At 40.6% G+C, this 19207-nt stretch overlaps 1 protein-coding gene across 14 annotated transcripts in view; it reads left to right on the top strand.

Annotated features, from left to right (window-relative positions):
- GANC (glucosidase alpha, neutral C) overlaps positions 1-19207 on the top strand; it is a 43786-nt gene extending 24579 nt beyond the window's left edge. Inside the window, exons 13-24 of one of the 14 annotated variants that reach the window (XM_014526394.2) lie at positions 1535-1614; positions 4020-4163; positions 4591-4687; positions 5116-5217; positions 5680-5923; positions 7133-7197; positions 8808-8884; positions 10582-10656; positions 11748-11861; positions 12542-12654; positions 15086-15189; positions 17288-19207. In XM_014526394.2, the coding sequence (XP_014381880.1) occupies positions 1535-1614; positions 4020-4163; positions 4591-4687; positions 5116-5217; positions 5680-5923; positions 7133-7197; positions 8808-8884; positions 10582-10656; positions 11748-11861; positions 12542-12654; positions 15086-15189; positions 17288-17397 (1325 nt within the window). In that variant the 3' untranslated portion in view covers positions 17398-19207. The other 13 variants (XM_025193330.1, XR_003092057.1, XR_003092058.1 and 10 more) reach the window with 13 other exon arrangements.

Below are 19207 nucleotides of genomic sequence, written 5' to 3'. Positions count from 1 at the left end.
AATTAAGTACCTTGTCCAACATCATTTAGCAGAGCTGAAAATAGAATCCAGCTCTCTGGAGTCCCAATCCAGCCCATTATATCATGGGCCACACTGCCTACTGATGAACACTGTGCTGAAATAGAAGTACATGTTTATAGCTGAAGTCAAACAGATGTGATCATTTCAATGGGAAGAGGTGCTACTCTTTTTCAAAGGTGATTATGACACTGGTAGTAAGCCATTAATAACGTGGTATAAAGCCCCAGCCCATACCCTAATGTTTAATTTTGTACACATGAATAAAGGTTTTTATTAAAATCTTATTCCTTCTTGTGTCCATGACAGTCACCTGCACAGAGCGGGGTTACATGCTTCAGGCATTGTGGACACAGAAACCTGCATGCCTTGCATCTTTTAGAACTATGCAGGAAGAGACACCTTAATGGTATAAGGAAACAACAACAGAAGGATACTTGCAGTAGTAGTCAGAAGAGCAAAACTGGAAAAAATGTTAAATTAAAGCGGAGGGAAAAAAGGCTGAAGAAGAAAATGGGAGAAAGAATTAAAATAAAAAGAAAAATGGTGGTGAGATGGGAGTTAATGGCATCAGGGCATCATTAAGGGCAACAGGTCCTATATTTATACTTTAAAATAACCCCCTTATTCTAAGAAGCAAAACTTTTGACTGTGTTGCTTGTCTTAAAACTCTAGCTCCATGCTGGGCAATCTAAAAATGCAAAAGTCAAAGGGTTATAACATAGTGGGGCTTTAAGTATATAGGTGTGTTTTGCTGCGTTTTTGGCTAAATTGCCATTATTTGTGGCTTGCTAGAATGTGGAGTGTAAAGGGAAAGCTTTCTGTAAACAAGGAAATAGCTGGGGATCCTCAGCCAGGACATAAAGTGACACCAAATTTGCACGCAATGTTTCATCCCTGTGATTCTACACTTATTATAGGTAATTAACTCAATATTACACTCCAGATCACACGTGTACCATAATACAGCCATCAACCTTCTGCGTGGCACTAGTCATTCTCTATGTCTACAACAGCAGTCACAATGCTAAAGAAACAAATCTGGCTGACCCACTCATGGTCCACATTCATCAACCATGGAAATCCGGTGGTAAAGATGTACAAAGAGGCACCCTTGGTTTCCATTATGCTCAAGAGTACTCTGCTGTGGTGTTGTAGATATCACTTAGGAGCTCATAACACCAAACTTCTGTTACTTTACTGCCTTCCAGTTTACTCCTGGGTATAGCTCAATGTGCTGGAAGTACCTTCAAATAGTGTGGAACTGAGTCCAACGGAAGTCAAAGCTTGATGGTCTTCAGAGCACAAAATAAAATGTATTTTTCAGTTGAGTTGTATTTCCACTTTGCTTTGATCTTTATTCTTAGCATTTTCTATTATATATCATGCAACACTACAGCAACGGCAGGTTTATTGGTGTTGAAAGGCAGCATACCTGCATGTTACAATGCTCACACATGAAAGCAGTAAGCACTGTAGAAGTTAACAAAATAAGTGTAATGCTCCATACTTGCAGGTTCCTCTTGTTACCTGGATTTTACCAATCCTGAAGTCCGAGAGTGGTATGCAGATCTGTTTGCCTTCCAGACATATAAGGTTTGTATTTTTTTCTTTTATAATCCTACATAGTACATAAGAAGCCTGAAAACAGAAAAGAAAAGCAGGTAGATAAGATAAAATACTGGATAAATAAGCTATTGACGTTTCATATTTGTAGATTACTACTAAACTGTAAAGGCAAATATCCAGAATGTAGTAATAAACCCATAAACTGCAAAAGAATCTTCACTGCGGCTTATTACACTAGGAAAATCAGGACTCACCACTGAAGCAATGGTGGTAGCAACAGTGTAGACCAGTGATGGGAAAGGTGCGGCCTGTGGGCTAAATCAGGCCTGCGGTGGACTCCCTTTCCCAGCAGCCCCTGCCCATGTCGCTGTGGTCAGTGTCCATGGAGACCCCAGGAGCAGCGGCACTGTGACAGTGTGGGGCCAAGTTTCCGTGGAGACCAGCCCCAGCAGCACAGCTGGGCAGGGAGCTGCTCTGGGGCTGGGATCTTGCAGCAGTGATAGCGTGGTCCAGAGCTGGGCAGAGCTTCGATCCACTGCCTGCATGCCTCGGGCAGGGACATGCAGGCAGCAGATTGTGGTTCTGTCCCATCTCTGAACACGCTGTCACTGCTGCAAGATCCCAGCCCCAGCCCAACCGGAGCAGCTCCCCACCCAGCTGTACACCCTGCCAGCACTGTTGGGGCCGGACTCCATGGAAACCCTGGCCCCGCCTTGTCATGGTGCCACCTCTACTGGGGTCTCCTTGGAAACCGGCTGCAGCAACATGGGCAGGGGCTGCTGGGAAATGGAGTCTGACTGCCAGCCGGATCCACCATTTTGCCTATCCCTGGTGTAGAGTGTGCTATGAACAGAATCACAGAGTTAAAAGGTTAAGGGTCACAGTCCACCATGCTGCACGGGTGTAGGATTCACCGTCCCTAAACTAACCCAGACAGATTCCTATTCAGCATCTTCCTGAAAACTGCAATGAAACAGATTTCACTTCAGTTAGGGAGTTTCTCCTGAGATCTAATCTAAATCTGTTCTGCTGCAATTGAAAACCATTACCTCATATCCTGCCCTCTGTTGCAAGGGAAAATTATCTTTTCTCCCTCTTCTTTTATGGAAACTTTTCAAGTACTGTATCAAAAAATGGCTATAACGTCCTCTTCTCCTTGAATGCCTTTTCTCAAACTAAACATACTTCCTAAACATAGGTCCTTCAACCGTTTCTCATGCTCCTTGTATTCAAATCCCTTTCTCATCTTCATTGATCACCCCTACAACCTCCCCAGATTCTCCGCAGCCACCTTAAAAAACAGCACCCAAAACTGGATGAAGTATTCTAGCCAAGACCTAACCAGTGCCACCTCTCTTGTCTGGCACACAATGCCCAAAATAGCATTTGCTTTTATTGCAACAGCATCACATTACTGACTCACATTGAACTTGTGACCCACTAGAACTACAGAACCTCCTCGGCAGTGATCCTATCCCCCATTCTTTGTTTATACATGCATTTTTCTTCCCTCTGTATAATATCCTTTCTTGTCTTTAGCCCAGTTGTCCAATTTCTCAAGAATCTTTTGAATTTCAGTCTTGTCAGTGTTTGCAGCCTCTCCAGGTTTTGTCTTGTCTGCAAATAAGCAGTATACTCACTATACCTGCATCCGGGGTGAATCATTTTGCTACCAGTTCATCTAGCCTAGTGGTCTTATTGCTAGTTTCTTTCAGTATGAGCCCATGTAGGAAATAATAGGGATCAGCTGTCTTTCATGGAGCTCACAGTTACTTTCACTGTAGCCTCACCAGGAAGGAATACTTTTATGTGTTAGCTATCTAGTGTGAGAGTCATAGATATTCACACCTCACAGTCACATCACACCTAGCTTCCTCCAGGCTGAATCCAATGTTATGGCCACTGAACACTGTCAAATTACTGCTGGTTTTTTCTTGGAGCCTCACTTAGCAAAGGGCTGGTAAACTCATGCCACTTGTCACCTCTCACTTCATGTCCCAACACAGCTTTTTCTGCCTCGTTTCTTTCTCTTCTCCTTTTCTGCTCTTATACCCTTGGCTGGTATTTTAAATTTCTCTTTTGACCTATCCTGCTTCTCATCCTCCTTCCCCTTCTCCTTCACCAGAAGACAGTAATAGCAGACCCATTTTAGTGAGGGTAATGGATGGCTGTAATAGGGAGATGAGAAAGCATTTCTCAGCACAGAGCAAGGAGAGCTAGGGCAGCAGCAGACATTTTGGGTGGGGAAGTAGGTTGCTAGCCCAAGAAGCAAACATTACTGGTTACACCTCAGGTGGCGACCCACTGTGCTAGCTATGCTAATTTGGTCCACTGGTCTTAAATATGTTGCCAACCCCTGCCTTAGACAAGTCCAGCACCCACTATATTAAAGTAATGACTTAAATATACCCTTAATGCTACACTGTACCTAGGGTTCTACTGACATCCTCTTTGTCTGGAATGACATGAATGAGCCTTCCGTCTTCAAAGGGGCAGAACTAACCATGCAGAAAGATGCTGTCCACCATGGCGGCTGGGAGCACCGGGAAGTTCACAACCTCTATGGATTTTACCAGGTAGGACATCCAACAGAAAAATCAACTGCTATGAATATTTTTCCTTTGGTGGCAATAAGGATGATTATAATTTTACTGTAAGAACTCCTGCAAGGCTCCTAAAATTAGGTCCTGTGTGCTAGGCACTGTTTGATTGGAATCAGCTTCTCCATGATCAATCACATCTATAATAGCAATGACATCCGTTCACCTTTCTGCCACAACAATGTAATAACATTGATGTATGATGTGTGCAATGTTAGTAAGCCCTTTATTTTCCTCTCCTGTAGTGTGTTGCAACAAATTATTTGTACTTTGACAATAGTTACTGTTATTTCTGGACATATGTTTCTTATTGTTCCTGCCTTGAAAGATCTAAAAGGGCAACCTGATATACATAGAATATAATTAAGGCTATCTCCCTCTCAGTTATCTTCATGCTTTTCAGCAAATGGCAACTGCAGAAGGACTCATCAAGCGCTCTGGAGGAGGAGAGAGACCTTTTGTCCTCACACGATCATTCTTTGCTGGATCACAGAAGTATGGTAACTATGGACAAGTTACATGATGTTGCCAAATATACTGGTAGTGCTGATTTTCTTTTAATGCCTAATTTTGATGGGCCTAGTACTTGGTACCTCGGTATTATTAACCACAGCAGTGCATTATCAACATTAAAACAGCTTTGATATGCATCTCCCATATCATTAAGTGAATTTAAAATGTGACTGCTGCCTGATCTTTCAGAGCTGGCAAAAATTAAAGGTTGGGTAGCAAACCACGGTGTTCCATAACATGTGCCCACCATCTGTACTTGCCTATTCCAGTAGTATGCACACATCAAATACAAGACCTGAAATGAGTTTGCTAGCTTGGCATCCCCCTCTTCCTCCTTTCTTAATCAGACCTGTTCATTGACTTATGAGCCTGAACTCGGTATGTAAATTTAAAGCAATGCTATTGGGATTTCCAGGAGCAGTATGGACAGGGGACAACACAGCAGATTGGAGTTACTTGAAAATCTCCATTCCAATGTTGCTCACTCTCAGCATGGTAGGAATTTCATTCTGTGGAGGTAAGGTGTTTATTCTGAATTTTTCACCAAGAGTAGACCATCAACTGTATTAAGCTTGCGTTCTGAGGCAGATTTAAACACAGATAATGAAAAGCTAGTGTTTGAGCCCCAAAACAGCCCTCTTTCCTCTTACAGTCCAATGTATTTCAAAGCAATTTTATATATTTAGGTTAATTACAGCTCCAAGTCCCATCTTGAACTGCAAACCTCAAGCTGTCGTCTGTTAGTAGCACTATAATTTTATCTTGTGTCCAGAAGAAAGACTTACCACATCTCTCAAAGCAAACAAACCACTTCATCAATAGTTGGATGTTACAATTTATTTATTTATTTTTTTACTTTCAGCAGGGTAGCAGGTGCATATTCAACTAACACATTTAAGCATTTGGCATGTTTGTAATGGAATTCCACATTTTACAGAAACCTTTCCAAAAACTCATTGTCTGTCTCTCTAAAATCTAGCTGATGTGGGCGGGTTTATTGGAAATCCAGAACCGGAACTACTTGTTCGCTGGTATCAGGCTGGAGCATACCAGCCTTTCTTCAGAGGCCACGCCAGCCTGAACAGCAAACGCCGTGAACCATGGCTGTTTGGAGAGAAGAATACACAGATCATCAGGGAAGCCATCAGAGAGCGGTACAGCCTTCTTCCCTACTTGTATACACTGTTCTACCGGACACATGCTGAGGCTGAACCACTTATGAGGTAAGATCATAATGGACTAAACCAAAATGAATTCTCTTGTTCTTTAAAGAAAAAATCCTTCTTCAAAGTCAGGAAGTTTAATGGTTATGGCAAGAAGGATGCATTGGAAGAAGAGTTAAATTACCATCACTTACTTTCATAATTGACATATATGATTTTTTTAAAGCAAAGAAAAAAAATGTTCACTTTCTAAAAGAGAAAGATTCAATAAATCAATTTACTAATATTCAAAAAGAATATTATCCCCTATTCTGATTCATATCTAAATATTACTAATAGACCCCTAACCTGCTGACCTGAAAGTGCTAATATCAGTATTTTTTTCTCTGTTTAAATGCTTTTTGTTCATTTGGAGGAATAGGCTACCAGGTTACCTTTATCAGAATTAATTTTGCATAGATAATTCAAATATGAGGCATAATATGCTGTGCCACACTCCCTACAGCCATTTTTCCTTTAGTAGAATAATACTGTTTAGAAATTGGGTCAGGAAGCTAGCTTTGCTTTGTTTTCCAGCCAATAGAGATCTCAATGGAATGGATCACAGCCGTCATTTTGGTGGAAGATAAAATTACTAAACACTCTTGTAGTTTTGTCTTTTACAGATAGCACTGGAATTGTTGTCTGCTCCTGTCAGATTTCCTCTCGCTAGCTGTGAAGCCAGTGCATCACAGATTTTTAGGAAAGATGAGGCCTGGTTTTCAATAGTGTTGAAACCCTGGGATGCACTCAGTTATGAACCTTATTTGTGCATGTAATGGTACATATATTTACATATGCTAATGTCCTATTTGTATGCATGGTCACAGTCACTGCATGGAGCCAAACACAAGTTTTAAAAATAGATCGAAACAAAATTACAAATCATAAATTGTGCATACCAGTTTGGGCAGCTCTAGTATGGTCGTCTGTCCAGCAAGAGGCTTGAGCAAAGCATTGAATTAGCCTTGCTTTCTGCTTTTGTAGAGTAGCAGTATAAAAGTACCAGAAGTGCCTTAAGTCTTGTTACACAGCAGAGCTTAACAGGCGACTTAAATATGGCATTTAAAGGCGCACATGGGTTACAAACTTATCCAGTCTTCCTGTGTTGGATATTAGTAGCTACAGCTTTAAAGTTGGGGAAAGGGAGACTGAGAACTCCAGGTGGGTCACAGAGGACTTCCTGGGAAAGAAGAAACTGAGCAGACCCAACCTTCTTGCTTCCCACAGGCCTCTCTGGGTAGAATTCCCTGAGGAACTAGAAACTTTTGGTGTAGAAGATGAGTACATGCTGGGTAAGTAGTTGTTTTTTTCTCATCAGCTGGTATTTCTTTGAAAGTTAGGCACTTCTGACTTTAGCATATTGTAATAGCAAGCAGTTTGAAAACCTTGGCCAAGATTTTTAAGTGAATAGTGATACTGAGTAAGATCTCCAAAAGCAACTACATTTTCGGAAAGTGAATGCTATGGGCTTCCTACACAGAAGTCCTTTAAACAACTCATGTGCAGATGCAAAAAATGGAGGCACCCAAAATTACTAGTCACTCCTGGACCCCATTTCCCTGTGGGGCACATGGAAATTAGTTCCATCATCTGAGCACAGAACTAAGAGCAGAAATTCTGGATAAATGTCATCCAATGTTAATTGACTGTTGGTCTGATATTCCTGCCCCCACAAGCCAGTATTTCCAGAGATTATACTTAAAATATGAAGGAGCTAGTCTTGTAGTTGTTGCAACCCCAAATTCAGTAAATTTTCTAGATCATGCAGCACAGCACGGACTCCTAAACTGTGCTGTGTTTCCTATGTGTTAACAGTGAACTCCCATAAAAAAAGTTCCCTCTTTACAAGTGGGGTGAAAGACTGAAAAATCTACTAATATGTTTTCCTATTTGAACAAAACCCACTCTCCTATAACTAGGAGCAAGAAAAAAGGCAGCACCATTTGGCAAGCACTTCACTGGAAACTGTGCAACTTGTAGCACCCTCTTATTAAAATTCTGTAACTAAATTCAAGGCTTTTGCTACCTCTGGTATCGACACATATGAATCACCCTTGTCCATCTTGCTGTTAGTCTGAGGCTGGAGATAACTGAAGAAAAAAATTTGTGCCTCTGAATGTGTCACGTTAGATCTCCAGAACTTTTTTGTACTGTTCCCACATCAGTTGCATATGTTGAATACAGCCCTGCCCAACCAATATATATCTTTCAGGAACAAAGTGTAAATATTTCCAGTGAAGCACACTTTAGAGAAGCTTGTGTGCAAAGTGATGCTCTTTTTTGTTGATTTGGATTATAGGAAAGTAGGCGGTGGGGGTTGGTTTAATAGGAAAAAATTAGAGATTCTCCAGTCCCTTGCCCTGATAGAGAAGGAACATTTTGGTAGGGGCCCATTGTTAACAGTAAAAATATGCCATGTTCAGGATTCTGCACTGGTATTGCATTGGCATAACTCTTATGGAAGGGTGGATTTTCAGGTGCCTAAAGGAGCCAGGCATCTACCTCTCATTGACTTACAAAGAGAGTTGAGCATTTGACTTCATTAAGTGATTTTGAAGACCTCATCCAACAACTCAATAGTCTTCATCATTAAGATTAGCTCCAGAGTGGTATACTTAGGTAAAGTGTTTTACATAATAACCATGTACAATAATAAGATATATAATAATATAATCATAATGATATAATAATTTTAATTGACAGATCTCAAAGTGTTTTACCAAAGAAGTTGGTGCTATTAACCCCATTTTACAGATCGGAAAAGTGAGGCATATAGAAGAGAAGCTATTTGCCCAGCATCATCCAGCAAGGTAGCAGAGCTAGGAACAGAATATAATGCGTCTCCTGTGTTCTTCCCCATGTCCACCTACCGCCACACTTCCTTTTCTATTTTTTAATTCAGGAAAAGCTTTACTGGTGCACCCAGTCACTGAACAAGCAGCCACTGAAGTGGGTGTTTTACTGCCTGGATCAGATGAAGTAAGGATAAGTAAGAACATACAATCTCTGGTATTTAGTTCAGAAGAAATCATTTACCTTCATTTTTCTGTGACAGTGGCACATCACACAGTAGTAATGACCTATTCATATCTTATCTTCTCAGAGGTCCTTTTTCAAAGCCTCTCTCCCCCATTTTTCTGCTTGTCCCACAGCAGCCCCTGTGCTTTCTATACTTACCTATTCCAGACTGGTACATAAACCTCCAACCCCTTCCTAATTTAAATCACTTCTCAAGATGCACTCTTTCTGTGACCTCTGTACAAGAAATTAGCTGATGGCATAATCCATTTATTTTTCCTACAGTAAATTTTTAATTTACATGGAGGAAAAGATAAAAGAGGGAGTTGAAAGGTAATAAAGACACTAGAATCGATGCTGTGGGATTAGCGTACATAGATTGCTGCACAAGGAAGATGCATGTTGGTAGACAGATATGTTAGGAGAACTTTGGGAAAATATCTCATTTGTGTGCTATATTTCTGTCATCCTGATCACTGTGTGTGCATGTTATGTCCCATTCTCCCACTCCATCTTCACTGAATACAATTCAAAGTAAGGATTCTCATTTCAGGAACTAGTAAGTACATGATACCACATCGGTCAAGATAACAACATAAAGTACTGCAATGCAGACTGTTGTTCAGTGCCCTATTTAAGAACATCAAACACCAACACATTTAAGAAAATCAGTACTTCTCTGAAGTGGAAGTTATTTATCCACATGATGGCAGTGCAATATACTCCTACATAAATGACTTGGTTTCAAAAGCAGAAATTGTCAAGGAGATACTTCATGGAGAGTGTCCTTAAATTCTAGAACATGTAACTTAAAGGACTTTCACTTCACAACACAAAATAAATATATAAATAATAAATTATATTAATGAATTCATGAGAAATAGACCGTATGATCATTTGGTGGCGGGGGCGGGGAGGGGAGGAAACTGGGGGAAACCTAGTAATGTTTAGCCCAAAGCAATTACCTTATAATGCAAATTTCATAGAATCATAGAAAATTAGGACTGGAAGGGACCTCAGGAGGGCATGTAGTCCAACCCCCTGCTCAAAGCAGGGCCATCCCCAACTAGATCATTCCAGCCAGGGCTTTGTTGAGCCAGGCTTTAAAAACCTCCAAGGATGGAGATTCCACCACCTCTCTAGGTAAACCATTCCAGTGCTTCGCCACCCTCCTAGTGAAACAGATTTTCCTAATATCCAACCTAAACCTCCCTTGCTGCAACTTGAGACCTTTGTTCCTTGTTCTGTCATTTGTTACCACTGAGAACAGTGTAGCTCAAATTTGTGACAGGTGGAACAGTTAAATTTTATTACACTATTTATTACAAATTTTTCTCCACTGGGTTTTAATATTTTTGCATAATATACAACACATACTGTAGCTTTATAAATGACACTATTACTTAATACCTCTAGCAGCTTCAAGATCTATTAAAATTAATGTAAGTTCTAGAAAAGGTCTTCTCCATTTTTTTTTACTAGATAGTGAGGATTTGGGTCATTGGACCCAACATTAAAAGGTACTTCTTACATCTTGAGAAAACAGTAAAGGATAGTGAGACCCAGAAATGAAATCACAAGACAAATATCCCTGCAGAGGTATCTGATCTTTCTCTGCTCATATATCATGCTTGTTCCTTCTCTTTTTCTTGGTATAGGTGTGGTATGATTTTAGAAGATTTATTCGAATGGAAGGTCCAGGAAAACTGAAGATCCCAGTAACTTTGGAGAGTGTATGTCGTTTGGCCTAAAATATTGTTTCCATCTGTTTGATAAATTAAAAAAGTCACTTGCTCAAGCACTTATAAAATCAGGGAGCTACAAGGCAGTAAGCAAGGATGTAAATTTACAGCAAAGTAGCTGCTCTGACCTAACTCCCTGTGGTGACACTCCTAATGTGTACTAAGAAGTTGAGCTGGCTACCTTGCATTTAGTATGCACTAAGGGCTAGACTGATTCCATTCCACCTATAAGGCATGTAAGTAGACTTTAGGTGCCTAAGAACGACATTATTCCACCCTGTTCATGTCCTGAAACATCTGTTCATGCATCTACCTTTGTAACATACTGTCACCTGACCCTTAAGATGCAGCCACAAAAAACAGTGAGAAGGAGGGCCTACCCATCTTTTACAGTAACTGTTTTTCAAGGACTTGGGCAGGATGAAAGGAATCATATTTAGGCACCTGTGTCCACTTACATGCCTAATAGGTAGACTAGAATCTGGCCCTAAAATTGCCCACAGAGGGAACTAGTGCATAGGAACTAATGAAATGTAAGTTCACACTCACCCTACCTTATTTCACAAAAACTTCCCTGGTAAGACCAGCCCTCTGGGAATGTTGGAAGCACAAAACGTTTTTCAGCAGCATTTTAGGGATGTGTGAGCTCACTTGGCAACCTGGCATTTCTAGGTGGGACTGCTGTGGTCTAAACTACTATGTGCTTATCAACATCAGGCTTTGGTGACAATTAGCACGTAGAATGATAGCAGCTGTGTTTGCCAGAGCAGGCCAATGCGCCATCTTTGCCTCTCTCCTTTGCTGATTACACCCTGGCTGCTAACATGTACTCTTAATTGGGACGGGGACACTGCACTGGGTAACAATAATCATTGAATGTTGGTGGGATGAAGAGAATACAGGAAGATTGCTAGCACTCTTATTGTAAGTAGAACAAAGTTTATCCAGTCGCATGCTCTCTGTTGACATCTGGTAAGAAATATCTGCATTTTTCTCCTCAGTTAAGTTAAAAAATAATGATCAGTGAATGGCATTGAGATTTTCACAGCTGAGGTCTTCTGCTCTGGTTTTGCTGTTGGTAGATTCCAGTGTTCCAGCGTGGGGGGAGCATCATACTCCTAAAGACTGCAGTAGGAAAATCCATTGAATGGATGACGGCTATTTCTTATGAACTTCATGTTGCCCTGGACTCCAAGGTACAATGGGCCTGTGTGTTTTTTACCTGCCTGTCCCTTTTCCCTTTTGTCCATCTCTTCTGGTACTGTCATGTTCCAGCTGCTCCTCACTTTCTGGAATCTTTTCCTCCAGCAGCAGAACCTGCTATATAGGAAACAGGTGGCTTTGGACTGCCTGCCTCGCCAACACAGCATGGCTTAGGCCAAACACACCTGCTTGAAGAGGAGCCAGTCTCCTCCAATTTAGTGGGGAGAAGTTTGGCCGCCTTCTCACTTTCCCGGGCTCTATTTCTTCAGCTTGGGGACCCTGATGGAGCACAAAGACTGTTCCTTTAGCACAAGATTGTAGGATGGCTGCAAAACTAGAGCAGTTCCTGGTTTTCCTTTTGCTCTTCCCCTTCTTTGTCTGCCAGCCTCCAGTAACCTGGAAAGAGGAGAAGAAAGTGGAGGATTATGTCAGGCCACAAAAGCTCCTCTCCAGTTGCAAAGATATTTTTTTCATGGTGCTGCACAGATAAGGAGATAAATTTACAAAGCCATAATATCCAGACATTCATAATACTGCATCATTCCTCACTGGAGTGTTTTAGTATTCCAGACCTTTTTAGCACATAGTAAGGTTTTTTGTATTTATTTCCAGTTTCATTGTGCAACCCTATAAGCTGCTGTTAACTCTCTTCTACATCTGGTATCTTCCATAGGACTCTGCAGTAGGTGAACTCTATCTAGATGATGGGCATTCATTTCAATACCTCCATAAGAAGCAGTTCCTGTACAGGAAATTCACTTTCCATGAGAATAGGCTCTCTTCCAGGTAACAGCAACTGACAGAAGTTTGTTCAGCTTCCCAAACTTATGGGCTACCAATAGCAATACCTCTTACAGTTCATTCTACTTTGGGTCAGATCCAAATTGTTGTAGTTGCCTCCATTAGGCCTTTCACAGGAGAGCGATCAAAACCAACAGGTTTAGGCATCTAGGGTCCATACAACAGTGTTTCATGCCACCAAAGGGCACGATAGAGTATGCAGGTGTAAGCTGGGAGGCGCCTGGAGTAAACCAAGCTTAGGGGTATGTCTGAGCCCCCACCCCTCCTCAGAGCTTAACCACGTATATGGCCTGCCAGGGAAGCACCTTCATCATCTCAGAATTCAGACTGCCCAGAGATACCTAACTGCTAGCACCACTTACTTTGGGACCAAGTATAGCACCTACACTGACTTTCACTGTCAAAGAGGAGGGGGAGCTTGCCCACCTGTTATATAAATTGCCCAGTGATTAGAGCACTTGCCCTCCCCACACCCATGAAAAAGGATACCTGGCTTCTAGGCCCTCCTCAGTCTAAGGGAACTCAATCTTACATGCCATACCCTCCAGGAGAGTGCCCAACCCATCAGTCTACAAAATAGTCTAGGTATGGATACCATCCACTCTTTCTGTTGAAGCTGGGCAACTGGGGCAGCCCAATATACAAGAGGCACAGAACTATAAGAACGGCAAGCAAGAACCCCTAACTCGGTAGCCTACTAAGGAGGGCACTCCCCTGGGAGAAGGGGAAACCTGTGTTCTTGTGACTTCCTGAGTCTGTCCATCTGTCTGTCCTTCCTTCCTGCAGTTTAACCAATGGTTATCTAATATAAAATGCATTAGTCTTGGGGGCAGGAACTAGAGGCAAGTGCTGCTCTGCATAGTCCAGGTCTGAGTGCATCTAGAACATCAAGTTTGGTCCTAGTTTACACTATTTACAGACTTACTGAACTAAACACAATGAATGGCAACAAGGATCCCAGGACCAGAGAGTAAAGTGCATGGGAGGGACTGAGGGAGAAAAATCCAGTTTTGCAAAAAGCAGACAGATAGCAGATGGCCTCATTATATGGAAATCTTCGTGTTATAGGAACTACATATATATAAAGAGCATTATTGTAGCCACAGAAACTAGTAGGACAAAGTGCAGTTGTTCTTAGCAATGAAGCTAAGGGAAGAAATGTTAAAACATATTAAGAAACAATGTGATAGTCAGGGATCCTGGTTTTCTTTGATAAAAAAAAAAAAAAAAATCCCAATTTTGGAGTTAATATATATATATATATATATTCATTTTTCCATGATTAAAATGAACCAGCACTAATATGTGTGTGTGAGCACTAATATATGTGTATGTATGTATGTATGTGTATACATGTCTGTGTGTGTATACACACACACGCATACATATTAGTGCTGGTTCATTTTAATCATGGAAAAATGTGGATTCGGGGTTACATTTTTTAACTCCAAAATTGGGATTTTTTTTTTTTTAATCGGAGAAAACCAGGATCCCTGGTGATAATACAGACAACCACGGGGGGTGGTAAGGGACATGCTGAATACTAGAAATATTGATAGCTGTTTATAAGCAGAAAAATGTCCCACTCCCAGGCCCCTACTAAGGACTAAATGAGATCTGTTGTCCAGATGGGTAAGTAATATAGTCATGAACCTACCGGTTTTTCCTTGCTTCTTCAAGCTTCTCAGACTGAGGTGGAGATCTGTAAAATTTACCATGAAATGGGATCACAGAATGTTTTAGGTAACATTTTGTTAAAAAACACACTTTAAGTCCATCATTATAGGTAAGCCTGAATCCTGTTATGAGGTTTTAAGAGAGTACATTTTGTAGTGTAGATGAACACTTCACCATTTGCATCTGAAAAGTTGAAAAAATATATAATTTTATATTGACCTGAAGCAATGTTTTCTATATGTTTAGCATATTAAAGAGTCAGAAAAAAATCAATGTGCATTGAAAAAATATTTAATTTTAACATTTGTTTTCAGTTAATACTTTTTGAAGGATTTTAAAACAAATTTGAAGATTCAAACAAAAATATTTTGAATCTCAAATTGAAACATGTCACTTCAAAACATTAAAATGAAACATTTTAGCTTTTTTCCCCATCATAAGCATTTTGGCTAAACTGAAATGAATTTACAAAACATTCTGGTGTTCAATCTGTATTTTCTATCCCCCTCCCCAAAATTGGCTACAATAAATCTCTGTTTTTGAGATTAATTGATGCATCCTAAAGGCAGTTAACAAAGGGGAAAATTATCCCTGCTATAACAAAAATTATATTAGGGGAAAAATAAACTGTTCTGGAAACGTGAAGCAAGAGAGTGTAGTTGTGGTTTGTCCCTTAAAGTTTTCATCCTTTGTTGCACTTCCACTGAGAAGCTGCTGTAGTTAAGATATTTTTTTCCAGCTGTGCAGATGGAAATGGACAGTACAGCACCGAATGTAGAGTTGAACGAGTACTAATTCTGGGAGTTCGACAGCAGCCTATATCTGTGATCATCAATTACCAGGGTAACAAACTATATTACATTTCACTTCAATTTTAAAACTCTTGCTGGTGCTCTTTAAAGGCAGCAAATTCAGAGCACTAAACAGAAAACAATTATAGAATGGAAACACTGCAAGCTCTATGGTGCTGCTCTGCCAGTAATTGCACCCATGTTCTTGAGGGATCTTCTTGACACACATTTAGTCATCAGAGCTAATTAATTTCTCAGGAGAGTCTCTATAAACCCAACGCAAAACAAAGTTTAGTATAAAGTAAAAAGAGAGGCAGAGAGTGTTTCAGCCTGGGGATCAACCTAGCCTTTGGAGAGCTCCCCCGGCAGCAGACATTTTCTGCCAATCCGAGCACTTATGCTAGGAAAAGTGAAATGGAGGCAGGAGTTAACTCTTTGGGTTTTAAAGAGCAGGTGGTGCCTATGCATGGTGCCAGGGAATGGAAGAGGTTTTTTTTTTCCTGCCCAGAAGAAGCTGCGCTGAAACTTAGGGCTCTGCAGGTCCACAGGAAAATCTGTGTTCCTCTTTCTTTGGCTGTACTTCGGAAACAAGAGATGAAGTTACAGCTTTCTCCCTGCAGCATAAGTCCCAAAACTGAAAACACTTTGGATTTATTAATAACCTTCAACTACGTGAACAGTGGTTACAAAGAGGATACAGCTAAACTGTTCTCAGCAGTGGCAGACGACAAGACAAGGAGCAATGGTCTCAAGTTGCAGCAAGAAGTTGAAGTTAGATATTAGGAAAAACTTTCCTACTAGGATGATAGAAAAGCACTAGAACAGGTTTTCCAGAGAGGTTGTAGAATCTCCATCCCTGGAGGTTTTTAAGACCCAGCTAAACAAAGCCTTCGCTGGGATGATCTAGTTGGGGCTGGTCCTGCTTTGAGCAGGGGGTTGGACTAGATGTGACCTCCTGAGGTTCCTTCCAACCTTAATTTTCTATCATTCTAATATAGTAGTTACTGTAACTGTACTTCTGAATTAACAGTTATTAACAGGCATTCATGTTCTTGATCATGTAGCAAGAGATACAGTTTAAAAGTAAAATAATCCTTTTCTACCCTCCAGTAGGATGAGTTAAATCCGTAAATCTTCCTGGCCTGAGTGAGGGTTGTTGGTTGTAGCCGTGTTGGTCTAAGGACATAGGCAGACAAGGCTATTTGGGTAAATGTGATATCTTTTATTAGACCAACTAATAAAAGATTTCACATTTACCCAAACAACCTTGTCTGCCTATTGCCTGAGAGAGGAAATTTGAAGCTAAGAACAAAAATGTTCATGTTTCTCTCTCTCTCTCTCACAAGAAGGTCCATAGATTCTGACTATGGAACTACATGAGCAGAAAACTATGAACTTACACAGAGACTTTTCTAGGGAAAGCAAGTGGAATTTGCATGGTGGCTTTTTCCTCCACCCTGGGCGCATCTACACAAGATGCTTACTGTGCATTAGCCTAATAACACTGCACAGTAATGTCACAGCAAAAACCATGCTAATGGCCTACTGCACAGTGTTATTAGTCTAATGTGCAGTAAGCATCACTAAATAACCATTCACTGGTGCTTCTGCGCAGAAACTCTAGGTACTGCGCATTTATTTAGTACTTTATTAAGGAAGTACTAAACTAAATGCGCTGTAACTAAGGTGCATTAATGAACGTATAAATGCACCCGCTGCTGTCCAGAAACCTCATCTTTCTTCCCCTTTAGAAGTGATGTTGATATTAACATGCTGCCTGTACCTGTTCACCTCTGAGGCGCATAAAGCAAAAGTTAACACTGTAAAAATTATTAACTTCTACAGAAGAGTGCCAGAGCATAAACGTTTAGTGGTAGCGTCCCCTTGAGAGAGACATAGAACCCAAGTATGTTTGCAGGCTAGAAGAAAAGAAGTAATAGTACCTTCAACTCTTGTAAAGCCTTCTGAGCAGAGCTTATTGGCCAGCTTTGGCCATAATTGCTCTCCTTTTATCATGCCATTGTCTAGTGATGGAGGGAGTATTCTGATCCAGTGTAAGTAAAAGAAATCAGACAGTCGTATACAACTTTCTTTGGAAAAATGTTAATTAGAATGCATAGTAAATTCTCTCTTATCCTGTTGAAATCTAGATGGAAAAAACAAAGACATTATTTTCACCTATGATGACAAGACCTCCACGTTGACTCTGGAAAAATTATTATTAAATGTTGGCACTAATTGGGAGATTTGCCTCAAGTGACAGGAGGAGCCACATCTTCAAAGAACTTGAGAATGTTGAAAGAAGGTGGTGTTGAAGGATTTAAGTTGCTCTTGAGCCCAGCCGTCTTGAAGTATGCGGCTAACCCAGGCTGATCTTCTATAATATTTGCTTTTGGAGGAAACAAACCCAAAAATATTTTATTTATATTTGAAAATCTCATCCAAAGTCAGTAAATGGCAAAAATTACAGCAAATAAGCCTTGAAAATGGCTCATCACTGTCCTGCCCAGGCTGGCTTCACTTTGACAAACAAAGTACATTTTGTACTGGGTTAAGTTCTGCTCTCGTTTGAAGAAGTAACCTGAATGAGTGTGATTACTTCTATTACAAACAAACCCCCACACAACCCTTTTCCATCTTCCTAGGACAAGGGAAGGCCGTTCAGTCTGTCTAAACGCCAGTTGCTGCAACAGTGAATAAAAGAGAGATGGGAAAACACTTTAAATGTTCACTCCTGAACTTCCAAACATTTGAAATGTTAAAATGTCCACATTTTTGTACAGAATGACATCAGTTTGGGGCATTAGCTCAACTTCCAGAAAACACTTAAAATAATGATTCTCCTTTCTCTCTCCTGTCCCCAGATTTTTTTTGTAAAGAGTAAAGAGAGTTTCACTCTGAAGAGTGTGGGTGGTGAAATGCAGAGAAAAATTATCTCTAGCTCTTTCCACACTGAAGAGGAAATGCCACTAGAGTTGTATGCTGTGCCCAGTAATCCCACACAGTGCTGTCAGTCATTTCCACCTGCTGCTGCTTATTCTCTGGGGATTTCTGGGGGTGCCAAATTTCAGTCAAAGCATGCTCTGACCATTAAATTCTGACCTACTGAATATGATTGATTTAAGCCAACTCATTATTTATGGGAACCAAGTATTTTCTCCCCTTTATTCTGTAGAACTATATTTCCTTTCACATGTACCCTTACAATCACATGCTCCTTCTAGCAGATGTGATTGGCAAATTTTCCTCAAAACACTCAAGAGGCAGAAACCCGAAAATTCAATTCTCAGGACATTTGAGCAAATCTCTGATAGGTGACCTCAGATGAATCCTTTGCTTCCTTGAGCTATGTAAGCTGGTGAGCTACTCACCAACCTAGGAGGGGCTGACCTCTCTGCCTCCCTTTCCTACTGCCCAAAACTCAGATCAAACCCTTTTCCTCAAAGCTTAATTCATCATTAAAACAAGCCAAAAACAATGCCTTGGCAAAAGCGGGTGAGAGCAGCAGACAGACTTTCCCCAAGAGCTCACATGATCCCTCTAGCTCTCTCAGATTTGACCACTTCCCAGTTTCTGATAACTGAACAGGACTGATGGACCTCACTGATGTGACTCTTCCAAAGGGCACAAATTACCCAAATATTGTCTTTAGTTATGCCAATGTATGTGCATCAGAGAAGGAAACACTAAGCAGACTAATAAAATCATCTCCCAACTCCAGAAATGGGGTAAAAAGCAAATGCCCTCTTCTACTAAGACCTTTTTCTGCACCTGATGTCTCTCCTCTTCTGTTGATTGTGTGTGGTGTAAATCCACTGATTGCAATGGAATAAATACTGATTATCAGCACATGTGAAAGGACAGTCAGGTCCTAGCTTTCTGTTATGTTGTGGGATTTATATAAAACTATCTCTGAAGACATTTATTATTAGTTCCTGCTTCTGAAGATAAAGGTGCTGCTGGTGGTGTGCAGTTAATGTGCCATTAGGATGCTGCAAACATTTTATCTTGATTTTGTGAATTGTGAAGGTAGATATAATACCATAACAATGATTGTTTTCATCATGAAA

Source organism: Alligator sinensis, unplaced genomic scaffold (assembly GCF_000455745.1).
Source record: "Alligator sinensis unplaced genomic scaffold, ASM45574v1 scaffold1336_1, whole genome shotgun sequence".
NCBI lineage: Eukaryota > Metazoa > Chordata > Crocodylia > Alligatoridae > Alligator > Alligator sinensis.
The sequence above is the reverse complement of the archived record's forward strand: the minus strand, read 5'-3'. Positions and strand labels throughout refer to the sequence as shown.